General features: G+C 45.7%; 1 protein-coding gene across 1 annotated transcript; it reads left to right on the plus strand.

Moving 5' to 3' along the window:
- Nucleotides 1-2,372: 2,372 nt before the first annotated feature.
- ADCYAP1 (adenylate cyclase activating polypeptide 1) lies at nt 2,373-11,857 on the plus strand. The gene is given in 7 exon segments (XM_007974503.3): nt 2,373-4,250; nt 4,453-4,484; nt 4,487-4,754; nt 5,081-5,191; nt 7,367-7,498; nt 7,974-8,072; nt 9,174-11,857. Coding segments are annotated over 7 exon segments (1,014 nt in total). The 5' UTR covers nt 2,373-4,068; the 3' UTR covers nt 9,364-11,857.
- Nucleotides 11,858-18,339: the final 6,482 nt, after the last annotated feature.

Below are 18,339 nucleotides of genomic sequence, written 5' to 3' on the forward strand. Positions count from 1 at the left end.
AGTGACCAGGAGCCACACTTCACTGGGCTGCTTAAAGGCAAAAATACATTTAGCTCACCACTGATTTGCAGTATGGGGGTGGAGGGGAGTAGTTTAAAAGATGTTGAAGATTCCCATGCAAAAGAAGGAAAGCCAACTTCCCAAGTGGTGATGGTCCAAAGGCAGAAACCTGGCACAGACACAACAGTACAAACACTATAGTATTTGCTAATGTTGTGAAGCTATCTGCAATTCAAACTCCCAGTATGTATACTAGACATATTCCTCCTGTTTGAATACAAAAGCCCACTTCCTCAGAGGCTAGAGTTCTTTAAATTGAATGTTAATTCAAGGTTTGAGGATTGACCCTTCAACAAAGGCGGACGTGTTAGCCACCAGGAAAACCGATTTGGGGAAGGGTTAGTTTGACTTTTAGCTAGTATTTATCATTTCTTACCAAAACTTGTTTTCACATCTGAAGGACCAACAGGATAAAAGTTGATACATTAGGGACTTGAAGTTCAGAGTATTATTAAATCATTTCCAACAAATATATATAAACAGCCTCTTTGGGGCAGGTCAGGGTTTAGCTCAAGTCACCTTCAGTTGCTGTGCCTCAGGGAGGATGCTGGTTAGACCTCCTACTCTAAGATTTCCGTTGTTCTTCTAACTTTTCTAGCTGAATGTGATTCCAGCTAACGTAACAATCTCATAGCCTGGAAAGAAACTTTGCCAGCCTGGGAAATCCACTTTGCTGGCCTGGGAAGTCTTCTGGTGAGCACTGAGGGGAGGGAGTGGGAGCATTGGAAAGAAGACTTGAAATTCCTTTGTGTTATCTGTAAACAGAAAGTTCTAATTCTTTGGTCTCTTCTTCCTCCTCTCCCCTAATCCTCTCTTTCATCATTTTCAATTATATATAGGAGGTTGGAAGGTTTCTCTTGTGTTCTTAACCCTAAATACCTAAATACCCTTAGTGAGGGAAACTGGGTAAGAATAGTAAAACTGAAAGGCTGTCCTACCCTGGTCTTGCTCTTCCCCAATTCTCCTCTAGCTCCTCCTCCCTTTCTCTCTCTCCTCTCATAAAAGTGCTTTAGTTGAGGGCCCCTAGGATTCACCCTCCAGCTCCTACCTGCACTTCAAGCCAGACTGGGGTCTCCACTTGCAATTAGCATGTCTGTTGGACTGGGCCACGGAATCCCACCTGGCCACTGCCCCATGCCTCCTCAGTGCATGCTGGGGCTGCCAGTCTCTCTAGCCTGGGGTTTTGGGCTGACAAGTCCCCTCTTCCTCGCTGGCCCCCCAAAGTCCTAGACACAAAGGCCTCCAGGATGCTGTGCTAATGCTTGACCGGAGCCTTCCAAGATTAGAATCAGAGAGGCGTTTGGGGGTAGTTTTGGTCTTTGAAACTTCAGTCATCCCATATTCCCTCCAACCAATAGAAAGCAGAAGGGGCCTATACTCTCATTTAGCAGCTTCGAGTTCCTCCTATCTATTGGCCTTTTCCCTTTGCCCAGGGGCCCAAGGCCAGATTTTCATGAATAGGAAAGCTCCCCTGGGAGAGATGTCAAACATGTCCAACTAGATGATGGCCACGAGCAACAAAAGATCTGCGGGTGATCCTGTGGGAGTTTGATTCCCCCAGGCAGTGTGGGCAGGGCTGGGTGGGTCTTTAGATTGTGTTGAGCAATCGCTGAGTCTCGAGACTTGATTTTCAGGAGTTCAGTGACCAAGAATTTTAAGTTCTCTGTTTAGTCTTTCACTCTGGTGAATGGGTTCAGGTCAGAAGGCCTGTAATTTTTGGGTGCTGAGCCCCGAGTTCTGAGCTGAGGGTATCTAAGCTGAGAAGAGCACAGGGGTCATAGCCTTGGTAAGTCAGAGGCACAGTTCAGCCCCTGTTGGCCCTTGGAGCCAGTAGTTAGTCGTCCCCCTCCCAGATGGTTAATCATGTTTGTGGTTTTCCCCCTTTAATAGGCCGTGAAGTCAGCAAACTCCCCACATGGTGGCTCCCTTTACTAAAGTTGAGTAGTGAATTGTACAAGGAGTCTTGGAAATTTTCAAATATTTCTCCAGATTGAACTCATTTCAGAATTCGTGTGGGAGGAAAGAGTAAGGTTTTTAATGGGGTTCACCTTTGACGTGAAGCAAGGCGGAAGACAGGAAAGCCACAGTGGGGAATAGCTTTGGGCGCTTTAGTAAGAAAGATGTCTCTGCTTGATTATCTGGTAGTGTTCACCGCAGGCTCTTTGTGTGCGAGCTTGCTGCAGAGGCAGAGCTGAACACGGAACACAGGCATGTAAACACTCCGACATAAATCAGTGAGCATATGTATCAGAGTAAAAGAGACATATTCCCATGTAGATGTGGTTTGAAGCTTTATTGAAGGCAGACAATCTGAAGCACGGCCAGGAGTAAACTAAGAAGAAGCAGACAGTTTTTGGTCATTTATGGCCAGGAATAAGCAAAACTTAGTTTTTTTAAGAAGGAGGAAGTATTAAATCTCAAGTAAGAGCGGGAACAGCATTTAGAAGGAGAAACATAATATCTTGGAAAAAGCATGCAGAACTAATATAGCTTATTTAAATGTTAGATCCAAATCATAGTAACAGGAAACCCTCCCACTAAACTGGAATTTCCCCTAATTTTTGTGTAAGATCCAAATAATTAAAATGCACTCTAATGGTTACTGATGGATCTTTTCTTTCTTTCTTTCTTTCTTTCTTTCCTTCTTTCCTTCTTTCCTTCTTTCCTTCTTTCTTTCTTTCTTTCTTTCTTTCTTTCTTTCTTTCTTTCTTTCTTTCTTTCTTTCTTTCCTTCCTTCCTTCCTTCCTTCCTTCCTTCCTTCCTTTCTTTCTTTTAAAGAAATAGACCCAATTTCTCTTACTGGTGTAGAAATATATGACCCTTCTTAAATTACCCAGGAAATTGGAAGCCTCTGGGTGGATATGGTCTTCCCTTATTGCTTTCCTCTTACCACATCATTTTCAGTTAAAAAAAATTTAACTGTTTCCAGCAGAGGGATTCCTGTTAGAAACCTTCATCAAGTGAACTTGTACTGGGAACCCTCATGCTTTCCCAGTCCATCTGTGTTTCCCAAACAGAGCTCAAGTTGTAAACAAAGTGGAAAAACATATTTCTCACCCCAAAATTCTTAACATTTCATTTCTTGTGGAAAACACAATTTCACAACATCAATTTTTAAAATCTGTAAGAGCCACAGAAGGTGTGAAAGTAGCCAAACGGCCAGGCTAAAGATCCAAAAGCCAGGACTAACGGGGGACAGAATGCTTTTTCCTCAAATCCAGGCAGGGATGGAGAGCATTCTCAGCATTAGGGCATTTGTGGACACTACAAAGGGGAAAGATGTATCTGAACGATGGGGGTGATTTAGGCAATGAATCGCCACGTTAATAGCACTACTGCCAACTCTTCAAATTTAGAGGCTCTGGTGAAAAATTAAACCAGTGGCAATTTTCAACGTTTGTAGCATCTGTGACCGAACACTTCAGCACCCGGAGTCTGGACAGCTCCGCAGGCCGCGCTCCGGAGGCAGCTTGAGCTCTCATCAATCTACTCATAGCCCGACTGTCAACGGCAGCCAGACTCAGGAGAGATTTACTGAAAATCCTCCAAGACTTCCCTTTAAAAGCAAAACGACTTCCACATTTAATGGTCTATCTGAAAGAACATACGCAAGAAATTAGGAGATCTAAATTAAATTTATTAATAGGAGAGCTTGATGATGCTTAACTCCGGAGACCAGAGCTCTGATTGGTGGGGCTTGATGAAAAAGTAAAGAGAAATCGTAATTATATAGTTAAAAACATAACTTTTGCCATCCTCAAAATTCTAAAAATTCTTTACCTGTCCTTGAGAAATGGGTGAAATTGAAAACCATCAAAAATAATTGGACTTCTTAAAAATTGGATTGTATGAGTGAAAGGTGTTTATGAGAAGTCGATGACTCCGGATCTTATCATCCAAGAGGACAGCACAGAATAGTTAATATGTTCCTTGAGGGACTAGGATGCTGACGTCTTTTTCTGATACCCGATCATTACGTGACTGAAAAAAAAAAAAGGAAGTCATTTCATGAATAAAAATCGGAGCGCAACAGTGAAACAAAATATTCTGTTCTTAAAGGCAACAGGCAGACAGATGTTGACAAAGAGGGCTCTCCAAAAACCATGTTCGGATAGATTTTTGCTAACTGCACAGATAAATACGAGCAGAAGGCCCGTCACCTCTGTAACCACCGGCAGCAGCTGAAGAAGCCACAGCTTCAGAGGCAGCCAGAGAGACCTTGGAGCAGAGAAGGCGCTGTCGACCCTCACAGCTGCCTGACCAGCGGCTCCTACAAAGGCCGGCTGGCGACCGGCCCTCTCCCTTTCCTTCCTCCCCTTCTTCTCTGACTTTCCCTCTTTTCCTTAATCGCTTGCTTATTCCTCAGGGTGGACTTACGGCCACTTTGCTCCTCCGTGCTTTACCTCCTCGCCCCCTCTTTCTTTCTTCTCTCTCTCTTCGCCCCCTTCTCTCCGTGTCACGCTCCCTCCTAGTTCTGCGCGTCTACAAACTTTTGAACAGAACACGAGCCTCGGCAAACAAGTCCTGCAGCTCCTCCTGCTGCTCCTGCTCGTTCCTGCGGCTTCTGCTCAGACACCAACGCCAGACGGTGATGCCTCTCGGGTTGTGACTCCAGCGCAGAAACTTGAAGAAGCCCTTTGCCCGCCGTCCTACTTGGCAGCACATCCTCTCCTGACAGCGGTAAGAGTTGAAGGGCAAGGGAAAGAAAACCTTACCAAACCGACCGACTCACTCGAGTGCTGATTCTTTCGCTGGCATCGCGTCAGGATAGTTAGCTTTCCTTCAACCAGGTCTGGCTAGTTATTGGGCGCTGGGTATATGCATATATATATATATATATTTCTAACTATAGCAAGCAAGAAGTGGCAGGGCGCGCGCCGGCTGTCGCTAAGTGGTGTTCAATACAGGGAGCCGGGGCTTCGCTCAGTCCCTCCCCCAGCTTCGAGAGTTTTTTGGGGTTGGAGGGTGGAAGGCCAGGGACGTTCTCACAGCTGTGTGCCCTCTTTCCCATCCTGCGCAGAATGACCATGTGTAGCGGAGCGAGGCTGGCCCTGCTGGTCTACGGGATAATCATGCACAGCAGCGTCTACTGCTCACCTGCCGCCGCCGGACTCCGGTTCCCCGGGATCAGGTAGGTGCTGGCTGCCCGGGCCGAGCAGGAGCTGGGGCTTCCCAGTCACAGACACTTCCTCACAGTCTCCTTCCTGCAGTCCTCTGGGTCCAGACTACTAGCATCGCCCTCTGCGCCCCCAGTGCGCCTCCGCCAGCCTTGGCTGGACAGCGGGTCCCCATTCTAGCCGGAGGGTCTGGCAGGCTCCGCGACGGCTCAGAACCCTCCCCCAGCCCTAGGCAGCTCAGGGTCCCGAGTAGAGCCAGTGAGCTTCTGGCCGCTGGAGAACCCGCCTCTCCCAACCTGGCCAGCAGGATGGGGGCAGGGCATGGCCCCTAGGTTGGTTTCTTTTACCTATTCTTAGGATAAGTTAGGAGAACTTCAGCTCTGGAGCTGGCCGGGGGTTGAGCGTAAAGCTCCTTCGGACGTTGCTTTGTTACCGCTTGTTCTGGACTATCCGGGTGGGGCCTCTCTCTCCTTTCCACCCTTTCTCCTCATTTCATTCCAGTTCTTTCCCCTGAAGAGCTTTCTTTCAAGTGATCCGTGTTCCAACTGCATTTTGAATCCCAGGCTGTCTTGGGGGGCGTGGGGTGGGGGAGGGTGTTGGCCCGGTGTGATTGAGGAAAAGCGACTTAAGAGAGGGAAGAACAAGAACGAGACTGCGAAGGAGGGGGAAAAACAGACGCAAGGGAGGAGGAAGGGAAAGCCAGCAGGCAGGCAGGAGCGGGAGAGCAGCCCTGCTCGGCCCAGGATGGAGGAACCTTGGCTTTTTTCTTAACCCCGGGTTTCTAATCGGCAGGCGCTGCCCCAGGTTCCCGCAGGCAGCCCCAGGGAGTCGCCCGCCGATGTGCCGGACTGTGGAAGAGCCCTGGGCAGGGGAGGGTCCGCACCGGCGGCGCCTGGGGCAGGGAGGAGCGCTCTTTCTGTCTGTGAAGCTGCCTTCTCCTAGCCTCGCCTAGGAACATTAGCCTTGGGGGGCCGCTGACCACTGATTTGAACCGAGAGATGGGTTCTGGCTTCTGTATTAGGATTCCAGTATCTGGACTCGGGGCAGGGCAATATCAGAAAGACCCAGGGTTCGGGGTACCCGGGCCAGGGCTGAGGCGCATCGCGGAGAAAAGGCTGGGTGCGGGGCGTGCGGAGGAATGTGCTTGCCTTGCCCTGACCTCTCCAAGGATGGAGAAAAGGCGAGTGAAGTAACGAAGTACGACTCCATCCCCGCCTAGAGAGTGCTACTAGCGCTGGCTGCATTCCAAATCTCTCCAGGGGTCCAAAGGGAGAAGGATTTGTTTTAACTCATCTCTACCCGTCCTATGTCAAGAATGGAGGCTGTAGATGAGGGTGACTGCGAAGTCGCCAGGCACTCGCTGGGTATCGGCCCCCCTCCTTGTGCTCTGGGGGTGAGATGGGGCCCCGCCATCGCTAACAGATTAGCGCGAACTATTCGTTTAGTTGCCTTAAAACACCCTCGTTTCACCCTCAGCTATTTTCAAATTCCCGTGTGCCTGGCACTTTCTCCGGTCGAGAGGCACCGGAGGGCGAGGACACGCCACAGTCTGAGCCGCCGCCAAACTGGCTAAGTTTAGGGGCATCTATTATTCATGTTCCTGCCAGATCCTCTCCTGCCCAAAATAGAAACCGAGGTTCTCCGTGACCTACATCTGCTCCGGGAAGGGCTCCCCTGGGCTCGGAGGCTGGGGTGGGGGTGGGGGTGGCTGCGGAGCTGGCCGCCGCACACCCCACCCATCCTCTCCTTTGCTTTCTGGGCCTCCCCGTTCGGGTCTTCGCGTGGGTCAGCGCCTAGTCTCGTAGGGCCTTTCTCGTCCCCGCCCGTTGCTGCTTTGTGGAGGCTCGGGAGCCGGGCGGGGAGGGGGGCGGTCCTTTTCAGTAGCCAGGTGTGCGCGATCGGCGGAGACGCCTCTGTTTCCCAGTGCTTGTTGAGGCTGTGGTCCTGCAGGACCACCCTTTACCCGCGAAAAGGGGGCGTGGGCGAGCCGCCCGGCGGGGTAGGAATGGTAGGGTGTAGTTCCCTCCTCCTTACCTCTACTCCCACCTCCAGTCCTGGGAGAAAAGACAATTCTCCGTGGAGGACTTTTATCAACTGTGAAAATCAGCGCGAGCCCCTTTCTTTGGGTCCTCGCAGAGCTGGGGAGGAACTTGTACTGACCACTCCTTCTGTCCCGGGCCACCCCGCAGGCCGGAGGAAGAGGCGTACGACGAGGACGGAAACCCGCTGCAAGACTTCTACGACTTGGAGCCGCCGGGCGCAGGGAGCCCCGCCTCCGCGCTGCGCGACGCCTCCGCATTGTACTACCCCTCCGAGAGAAGGTGAGATTCGCGCGGCCTCGCGCACACCCGCGGCTGGGCGCTCGGGACTGCGGTGACTGGAGGGGTGGTGTGGTGACCCACCGAGGATTTTTTTTTTTTTTCCCAAGAAAGTCCTCAAGCCTGTCCTCTCCCTGGCCCGATCCTATTGCAGCGACAGAAAATTAGCAGCAGGCGGGTCTATGTGGACCTGAGGGCCGCGTGGGGACCGAGGGGGCTGTGGCCCAAAGAGTGGCAGTGAGTGGCGTCAAGGAACCCACACTCCACAGCTGCCATTCCTAGAGCCAGGACTAACTCCCAATCCTAGCAGTTACTCTCGGGATCATCCCGGGAGTTACTCGCGAGTTCTGTGCCTCTGAAGGTTTCTCTGTCAGCCTCCCTGACAGTCGAGGGGGCGCGCGCCCAACAAGGGGGTCTCCAGCGGCCTCCTGGGGGGCAGAATCAGTGACCCTGGGCGCGCACTTTGCCTCCCCGTTAGAGATGTCGCCCACGGGATCCTTAACAAGGCCTACCGCAAAGTGCTGGACCAGCTGTCCGCCAGGAAGTACCTGCAGTCGCTCGTGGCCAAGGGCGTGGGGTAAGAGTTTGTGGAAGGATTAACCCGCACATGGTGGCTCGCGCGCGCCGGAGTGGGTGCTTGTGTGGGGCGCGCGGAGGGCGGGCGGCGCGGCTTCCACGGCCGTGCGTGCACGTGGGGCCCAGAGTGAGTCTGCACCCCAGGGTCTGGGGTGGGTACCCGCCACAGGTCGCAGGCGGAGATTTTTAAGTGGCACCTTAAATTTGCCCAGAGAGCTCTGGAAGAGGGAAAAAGGGAACGCGAGCGAGGGAGTGAAAAGAAAGAGAAACCAAACCAAACCTCTCGGTCATTCAAAACCTTCAAGCTTCCAGGGAGGTTTTGCTATAATTTCCTCTAAGCGTGACTTTTTTTTTTTGGGGGGATGGGGAAAGGGGTGGTTGTATTTACTGAAAATTCAAATCGAAATGACAAATAGCCAAATTTGAACACTTAGGGAACCAAACAGTTTTGCTCACGCCAGAGAAACTGAGAGCATAGGGCTTGCGTGAAGCGTATCTCAGCAGAAGGCAACATTTTAATAAAGCCCGTGGGAAGACAGATTACATTTTCGCCATGAATAATTCATGCAGTGAAAAATATTGCCTACAGCCTGTCGACTTATATTATTACCACGTTTTTCAACTTGGCGTGAGGAGGGAGAGGAGTGTTCATGTTTGACTAGGAATTGTAGGATCGATGCAAACTCCAGGGCAGCAGCCAGCCTGGCATATTTAGGGCTCTCTGGTTATTTTCTCTGTACGTCGGGGGTGAGAGGAACAGTGAGGACAATTTGGTGCGAACGCACGGATGGTCAGATCTCAAGAGGCAGCGTTGGGAGAAAGGTTAGGCTTAAAGCGAGTGTCGTCTGCCCGGATCTCATCCCGGCCCCCCCTCTGTGGGGTTTCGTGCCAGGAAATCCTGGGTGGGGAGGGAGGCATTGAGGGGCTTCCATCTCAGCCATCCCTAGGCTGCTTCCTGGTAGAGGGAGGCGGTGCGGTGGGCAGTGCGAGCCCCGGGCCCTCCCGGAAGGCTCCCGCGTGGGGTGGGGTCCGCCTGCTCCCCGCAGCGATTGAACCTGTGTCTCCCGCCCCGCTACCCTCTTCCCGACCCCTTTGCTTGCAGTGGGAGCCTAGGCGGCGGCGTGGAGGAGGACGCGGAGCCGCTCTCCAAGCGCCACTCGGATGGAATCTTCACGGACAGCTACAGTCGCTACCGGAAACAAATGGCTGTCAAGAAATACTTGGCGGCCGTCCTAGGGAAAAGGTATAAACAAAGGGTTAAAAACAAAGGACGCCGAATAGCTTATTTGTAGCGATGAGTTACCAGCTACCCTGTGTATACAGCCCTGACGCAATGAAAAGTCGTTTTCCAAACTGACTGAACAGTCATCGCTCGTGTGTTCTATCCAAACATGTATTTATGTAATGAAGTAAAGCCATTAAATGAATATTTTGATAATAATACTGTTTTTCTTTTTACAAAGCACTAGAGAATGCACAGATATACTTTGTGGACCAATTATTGATATATATTATAAATATATAAAAAGAATATATATATATAAGTATAGAGAGAAGTTCATACAAAGCGTGCACAAGGATTGAAAATTCGCCTGAGCTGTTTATGTTTTTATAAAAATAAATAGAAAAGTAGACAATCATTGTTTTGAATATTACTCCTATTTTTGTAAACTGGAATTAAAAGGATAGTATTTTTATCCATGACAGGCCTGAAGATATTACTACTTACCATTTGCTACTGTACATAAACAATGATGCCCTGCTCCAGAGAGATTTTGAGGTAATGATTTGGAGAATTGCTGAAGGGCATTCTTTCCCAGTGAGCCTCTGGGGCAGGCTGCTTCAATCCCAGCCTAACTCAACTGGGCACTGTCCCCCTGGTTGGGTGACAATTCTAATATTTCTGCTTTCTTTGATTCTCCTTTTATGTGTAGTTGTCTCTCTTCAGACTCTCAGCCCAGAAGAAAATTCTCCTGATAAAACAACAGCTCGATCCAAATTGTGCTTCTCCCCAGAATTCACGCCTCTCCCTGGGGGAAGAGTTGAGGAAGTGCAGAAAAGGGCGACTTCGTTAGACCGCTCTTTTTTCTGTACTTCCTGAGTTGCCAGGGAATCTAATATCCCCAAATTAGGGCAATTGGAACAAAGTGAAGGACACAGAAGTATATTGGAAGAGGCAGAGCATGAGGTGGTAGAAGGAGGACCCTGGAAAGGGACTGGTATGAGGTTGTCCCAGGTCTGGGAAGCTGAGGGCAAGTCCAGTCCCAATGGTCCTGACTTTGGGCGCTGGGTATTGGAAATGGATGCAAAGTACAATGTGTTTTTCTCCAGTGCTGTCCATGCTTCTCATCTTGTGAAATGGCCAGGATCCTCCCCTTTGAAACCTGCTCTGTAGGAGCCACCCTTTTCCTTTCTGGTTTTATGGAGACCTCTCCTTCCTACCCTCCTGCACTGTTTAAGTACTGTTTACCATTTTTCATTCACTTCTCTTAAACTTGTGAATGCTTCTTTTTTTTTTGTTTGATGCAGGCACTTATTGTAAATTTTAGGAACCCCTGTGTAGCTATTAATAAGTAATTATGCACTAAATATGAACCCTTTGTTTCTTGTTTATTGAGTTTGTAGGTAAAATGTATTTTTCTACATTATTGCTTATTGCTTAGTAAAATTTATTTCATAAAACCAACCTTTGTCATATTAGAATGTGTAGTGTTTACATGTTGCTCAGTTTTGCTAACTGATAAATCATTTAATCCTCTTCTTCATATGTATGAGTACTATCTTATATCTGTGGTCAAGAGTGAGGTAAGCAAGCTCCAAAAGACCCTGAGAACCTACCCTTGTATCCTTTCTTTGGCTAAAGAAAGTATGTCTGTTTCCTGTCAATTCTTTCAACATATAGAGTAATCTTTATAAACAAAAGAACCTTCACCCAGCAACCAGATCGAGCAGCAACAGACAAACCAGCCAGCCACTCTCCCAAATTTCAGGCACAAGTTTATTTTTTATTTTTTGAAAAAAGAAGAAGAAGGAAAAAAAAAGAACAAGGAAAGATTAAACGTTAGCTTGTAAAGTTTAAAGGACCTTTCCGTTTCCTTTACGGATTTGATCAGTATGAAGTCATAAATCAAAGAAAACAGAATTGGATTTGCATTCCCAGGCGGGATGGATGCTGCCAGGAGATCACATTGCAAATAGTGAAAACAGAGGCATTCGATTTATGCCTGAGTCCTGTGTATAGGATCAATCTTCCTTTAATTCTGCAGTCTCCTCAGGCAATGTGACACGGGATGCAGTTTGCAGCTTTAGTGCCTTTCTTCGCCTTTTAAATTGCCACGAATCACAGATGGCTATTTAGTGGCCCTACAATGCTGCAACACATCAGCTTGCATTTTAGTCTTAATTATTTGTTTCTTGGATAATGGGCAGAGTTTTCTGTATTTGTGTCAGCTGTTAGTGGTGAAATAGGGCTCTAGTTAACCTTTTATTTATGAAGTCTAATTTAGTGTTCCCGTGGCTAGTTGCAAGCATTTTACAGTGATCACCCAGTTTAATCTTTTGTATACTTTTTAGAAATGCCAAGAGCCTTACTAAACTGAAGCAGATTTATGATATAGTGATAATTTAGGTAGATATTAGTCTTGAAGCTCTTATTTTGTGTGCAACTGATTATAAAAACACCTTAACCAAGTATTATTACACACATGATATCTATAACTAGGACTTTGATAACTGTTATATAAAGTGTGTAAAATTTGTATGAATAAATTTTTGTAAACAATGCAACTTGGTCTAATGTTTGGGAAAAAAGACATTCAGGAAAAAACTACTTTAAAATCTCTTAAAGTATTATATTTCTTTAGCAACCATAAGATTTTTTTATGTCTGGAATATATATCTATCTAAGCATCCTTGTATTTTCATGAACTGTGCTTTAATACTTGATGGGCTACTGGATTCTGCTGAAAATTTAAAGTAGCTTCTCAGATGGAGATGCCTAAGAAGGTTTTAAGCTCATAGACAGGCACAATGTTGCAACATTATAAGACACACAATTTAGATTAATTTCTATCCCCTAGTGTGTATATACATTGCTCAATATTCAGAAAGTTACTAGGTAGTAGTGGGAGACACTACTGGAGTGTAACTAATGGAACATTAGTTACACATCTGAAATAGCGATCTAACTTTGTTCTTTTATTTTTTGTTTTAGCGGCCAGGTCTCACTATGTTGCCCAGGCTGGTGTTGCTCAAGCAATCCTCTTACCTCAGCCTCCCAAAGTGCTGGGATTACAGGCGTGAGCCACCACGCCCAGCCTAAAATGGGGATCTAACATTGTTCTTATACAAGAAACTGCAGACTAAACTTGTCTTGATAACATTTTGTATAAAATGATCTAAATAATCAGTTTTGGAGGTTTTAAAATGTGTTTAGAGACATACAAACAACTGTCTCTGATTAAAATGCTTTAGGTAGAAGGAACATGAACATGAGTAAGTAAAGAGTTAATTCGATGTCTTTAAAAGAAAATGTACTTTGAAGTACAAGACAAAACACAAGAAGTCATTTGTGGATTATATGCTGTCTTAGTTCGTATTTACAAACTTTAGAGCAAAACTTTCCTATGAAATGCCCTCCAATTCCCTAGTGGTGTGTGTTTTGGCGCCCTTGACTATTTTTGGCTTAGAAAGTGTATAGAAAGTCACATAATAAGTGACATATCATTTAATTTAAAATGCCAGGGTTTCATCCTAAAAATTAATGGGCTCAATTAGTAAATCAATAAATGTGTCACAATAGAATTAAAGGATGAATGAAGATTCTAAAATTCAGAATTTAGCTCAGTATTTAAGGCCTAGAATCAAATAGGGAGGAGCCCACAGTCTAGAAATCCCACTTGTTGTCAATGAGAAAATGAATCCAGTACAGTTCATATTTGCATTTGATTTTATTAGATAAGGAATTTTTCTTCTCCATCTTTAACTGCCCTCTTTGTCCTTGAAGACATTAGTGTCTTTAACTGCCATCTTTAACTGCCCCTCTTTGTCCTTGAAGACATTAGTGTGGTAAATGGAAAAATAAAGAAGAAGAATTTATTTGGTTGGGGCTAGGCTAACGACTTGTCAAGAACATAAAGATAAACCCCAGACTTGGCTGACTTCAAGTGAAGTTCATGTATTTAGCAACTTGCTATATTATCTTCTGTGATAACTCAAATTACAGCTTTTTAAAGGAAGACTTGATATGTTTGGGTATTCAAGAAGCTGTAACAGGTGTCTTAATGCTGTTAGGGCTGAGAACACACTTATTCAATACAGTACACACTACTGAACACCTGAAGTGGGCCACCACACTGGTCGAGAGAGCTTGACTAACACCTGGGAGCTCAGGTAGTATTTTTTTCAGAGTGTTTTTCTGAAATGTGATCATCCGGGGGGGCTTAACAATGCAAAATTGTAGGGCTCTGCCAGATCCGGTGATTCTGCATTTTAAATAAAAACCCTAGATTACTGTGCACTAGAATTTGAGACTGCCTAGATTTAGAATTGGTGACATATGTAAATGTACATATGTGCTGGTCTGAATTTTTTTTCATATAAAATAAGCAAAAGGTCATGTTACCTGCACACAGTAATAAGTACATCACTTGCCATATTCTTCCAAGATATCTGGTCATTAAGCTCTTTGACAATTTCAGTATTTCCTTTAGGCCACTATAGCTACTAGTTAGCATTATTTTACTTGTACAGGCTGGTTGGACCTCTCCTACAGGAGCTTGTGGAAGGAGAGTGATCCTTTAAGTTGGGTCCAAAATATTCAATCACAGGACTAAGAGATTATCGCTATAATGAAGAGAACTTGTGCAGCTAGCTGGCCATAATTCTGGGGATCCGGAAGTCAACTTCCAGTTGCATTATATCCCAATTTGGTTTGAATGTATTTACTGCTCCCCAACTGTTCACAAGATGATTTCTCTTGGATGGCTCACTATGACCTTCAACCCAACCCTACTGTTCACATAATCACAAGATTGGAAGCTAAGATCATGTCATCCCTCTTCTCTTTTGTTGCCATCCTTTTTTGTAGAAGGGAGATGGCAGCTGCCCCTGCTGCTGCAGATTGCATCACTGCTGGATTCTCACGTTGGTTTGTAGTTGGTCATCCTGGTCATTTCCCTTGCAACCACATAGTTTTAGCTCCATCTTAGTATCATGTCCCTCTAATCAGATGTTCCAGAGTAGCTTCCATTGTCAAAGGGTTAAAGGGTTTAAGGTAATCAGTAGTCAATTTTACCTCTCCGTTCTTTAACACGATCCTTCCTCTTTTTTTTTCTTGTTTTTGTTTTGAGAAAGGGTCTTACTGTGTTGCCCAGGCTGGAATGCAGTGGCACGATCTTGGCTCAATGCAACCTCCGCCTCCCCGGTTTAAGGGATTCTTCTGTCTCAGCTTTCCGAGTAGCTGGGATTACAGGCGCATGCCAACACTCCCGGCTAATTTTTGTATTTTTAGTAGAGACAGGGTTTCACCGTGTTGGCCAGGCTGGTCTTGAACTCTTGACCTCAGGTGATCCACCCACCTTGACCTCCCATAGTGCTGGGATTACAGGCTTGAGCCCCTGTGTGCACCTGGACCTTTTTCTTTCTTTCTTTTTTTTTTTGAGATGAAGTTTTGCTCTTGTCGCCTAAGCTGGAGTCCAGTGGCTCGGCTCACTGCAGCCTCCACCTTCCAGGTTCAAGTGATTTTCCTGCTTCAGCCTCCTGAGTAGCTGGGACTACAGGTGTGTGCCACCACATCCGCCTAATTTTTTTATTTTTAGTAGAGATAAGGTTTCACCATGTTGGCCAGGCTGGTCTCGAACTCCTGACCTCAGGTGATCCACCCACCTCGGCCTCCTGCTGGGATTACAGGCATGAGCCAGTGCTCCAGGCCAATCCTCCTTCTTTTTTTTTTTTTTTTTTTTTGAGACAGAGTCTGGCTCTGTCGCCCAGGCTGGAGTGCAGTGGCCGGATCTCAGCTCACTGCAAGCTCCGCCTCCCGGGTTTATGCCATTCTTCTGCCTCAGCCTCCCAAGTAGCTGGGACTACAGGCGCCCGCCACCTCGCCCGGCTAGTTTTTTTATATTTTTTAGTAGAGACGGGGTTTCACCGTGTTAGCCAGGATGGTCTCGATCTCCTGACCTCGTGATCCGCCCTTCTCGGCCTCCCAAAGTGCTGGGATTACAGGCTTGAGCCACCGAGCCCAGCCCAATCCTCCTTCTTTTAAAAAACAGGTTCTTATCAGTTTTTGAATGCAAATGCTCCTTATCGGTTACCAGCAATCCCCCCATGACCACAGTGTCCTTTCTCTACCCACCCAACCTCAATATTCTGTAAGGTCCAACTCAAGCTCTCCTGTTCTAGGCATCTCCTTGAGCCTCTCAGAGTCACGGTCATCTTCCCTCCTCCTCCCCGGGAACCTGCACTGTTTTTCCATGACCATTATACTCTGTATTGCCCCTTCTGTATTCCCTTTCTGACTTTTAATTCCACACTGCTCTGTCCAGTTCTGTAACTGTTTTGTAAGAGCATGGCTTGTCTCCCCACTGGATGACCTCCTAGAGGGTGTGGACAATACATTGCACTTTAGTGCCAACACACTTCTGGGAACATAAGAAATATCTTTTCTGAGTGATTAGAATAAACAGAGGACCTGTAGAATTCACCATGATATTTCTCCCTTGTAATAGGACACTGCAAAGCATATACAGGAGTATTTTTTTTTTTTTTTTTAATGTGGAAGAGCCAAAGATCTGAAAAATTAACTTATCACTTAGATGGGCATCATGAATCAGACTAGATCCACCTCCAAGAAAAGCTACATAGAAAGAATGCCAAATTAGTGTGTTTCTATTAGTTAAGATAAACTAAAATCCAAATTCACGTACAGGCAAAAGGCTGTCATAGATTCAAGCCACAGAGGATTTTATTTTTTTCATTCTCATAGAAAAAAGAAGAGTCATATTTTCAAACTAAAACAGAATTCACCTTATGCTTCAAGACAATAATACCTTTTTTCTGGAATACGGGAAAAGGGATACTTTGGGAGGCAGACTGGGAACTGGACTGCTCTCAAAGTGATAATTAACAGAGCGGTTATCTACAGCTGCCGAATAAATTTCTCTCATCAGCTGAAATGTAATTTGAAACATGAGTTCATCAACAGCCAAAAGAATATAACGAAAAAATATTTTTTAACAGTTTAGCATTATAGTAGGCGATGACGTCTGGTCCCAGTTACATTTTTTCTTAATTATGTCTTTGCTGTATATTATAGAATCTTAAGTCAGAGAGGAATATTGCCTATAAACCACAAAGAAAATAGTATGATGTGTATCTATGTGTATTTCCCTTTCTCTTGTTAACTACCCTGATATTTGCTTGGTTAACTATACCTACCTCATTCAGGATATGGATTTTATGGGGACAATAACTCCCCACTTTAAAATATAACTAATCAGGATAATTGCATCTCCTGGCCACAGTTCCTGGAGTGGCATGTGATCCATTTTAGAATAGTGGGGTTAGAGAGGAATTTTTTTTTGATGCTTCTGGAAAAGAAGTCCTTTTTTTCTCTGGAATGGTGTGGTGTGTAATGTAGTGCACCATATAAGAAGCCAGCCTCACAGTGGACCTATCACCATGGAAGACACAGAGGAGTAACAGGAAAAGGCAGGTTCCTGATGACGTCATTGAGTCCCTGAGTTTCCTATTAAGTAAGTCAATAAGTCCCCTTCATTGCCTAAGTCAGTTTTTGTTTGTTTGTTTGTTATTTGTAGTGTCAGTTAGGACCTGTGTTTCAAGCAGTGGAAAACCCAACTCAGACTGGCTTAGTATGGTTTTCTCAGAACACAGAAGAGAGTTAAGAGTGGTCTACAGAGGTTCCAGCCGACAGGAAGCTTTACAAGTTCCAGTGCCCCAGTGTTCCAAAGATTTCACATCCTCCGTTAAAATTTTACTCTAAAGTTCCAATATTAAAACATTTCAGAGCACCTAGAAGTGAACCCTAGTCACTGATTTTAACCATAGTAAGAAACGTCCTTTGAGGAACTCTCACCATCTTTTGCCGCCAACTGTACTACTTCTTTGAACCACCAGTACCTTAGAACTGCTCTTCTCCGAAACATTGTTTGAAATTCTGTTGAGTAGAAACTGCTATCCCGTCACTGCTGTCATTCCCTAACACCCATGAAACTTGTGATCACACTGGAGGCTCCAGTCGTCTGATGCCCTGCCCGCCATTTCCCCAGGCTGCCTGCCCCTTTCTCTCTTCGCTGTTTCTCCTCTCATCCCAGATCAGTTTAGTGACCCTGCCTGCCCCCACTGACCATTTTTCACTCCCTGACCGTTTCTGCCACATTCACATTAACACTCCTCAAAGTTGGATCAACCCAACCATGCGTTTTCTCCTGGTTGCCGAAGGCTATTGAGAAAAATCTTGGCTCTGTTTTCATCCTTTCTTACTATAAATTTATGATTACCTATGTCTGTAGGATCTATAAAGCACTCATTGCTAATCAGTCTTATTTTCTTTTCCTATACTTGTTTGCTCCACTCTTCAGTATCCTTGGCCCATCCTGCAGGGTGACCTCATTGTTGACTTTGCCTGCCATTTTCCAAAAACAAACAAATACAAAACAAAACTTCCCTAGTTTCTTTTCCTCTATGTCCATGTGTTTTTTTCACTTCAAATCCCCACCTCAATTTCCTGAGGTTTGTATTTCCTCTAACACTTAATTGCAATTTCTTCATGTTCAATTGTCCCATACTTGCCAAGTGCAATATTTTTGTAGTTCCCATCTTATATAATCTTTTTATAGCATTCCCTCATTCCTAAAACTTTCTTTTCACTTGTTCCCGGAACATGGCTTTTTTGTCTTTTCCCTCTCATACCTTTTTGTCTCTTTTTCAATCTTTTACATTGCCTCCTCTTCCTTTTTTAAGGTAGATGGCCTCAAGTCCTGTCCTTCCCCCTTTCTACTAGGGCTATACTTTCACCTTGGATAATCTTATCTTTTATGATCTGATGGTTTGACAACTTGCAATCTTACAGACCTTGTGAGAAAGTTCATATGCCCAGTTGAGATATTTACCTGGATATCCAGTGAATACCCAAAATCAATACAATTATCCCTCATTATCTATGTGGAATTAGTTCCAGGACCCCTGCAGAACCCAAAATCTGTGGATGCTCAAGTCCTTGATATAAATGGTGTGGCATTTGCATGTAA

This window comes from Chlorocebus sabaeus, chromosome 18 (assembly GCF_047675955.1).
Source record: "Chlorocebus sabaeus isolate Y175 chromosome 18, mChlSab1.0.hap1, whole genome shotgun sequence".
Lineage (NCBI taxonomy): Eukaryota > Metazoa > Chordata > Mammalia > Primates > Cercopithecidae > Chlorocebus > Chlorocebus sabaeus.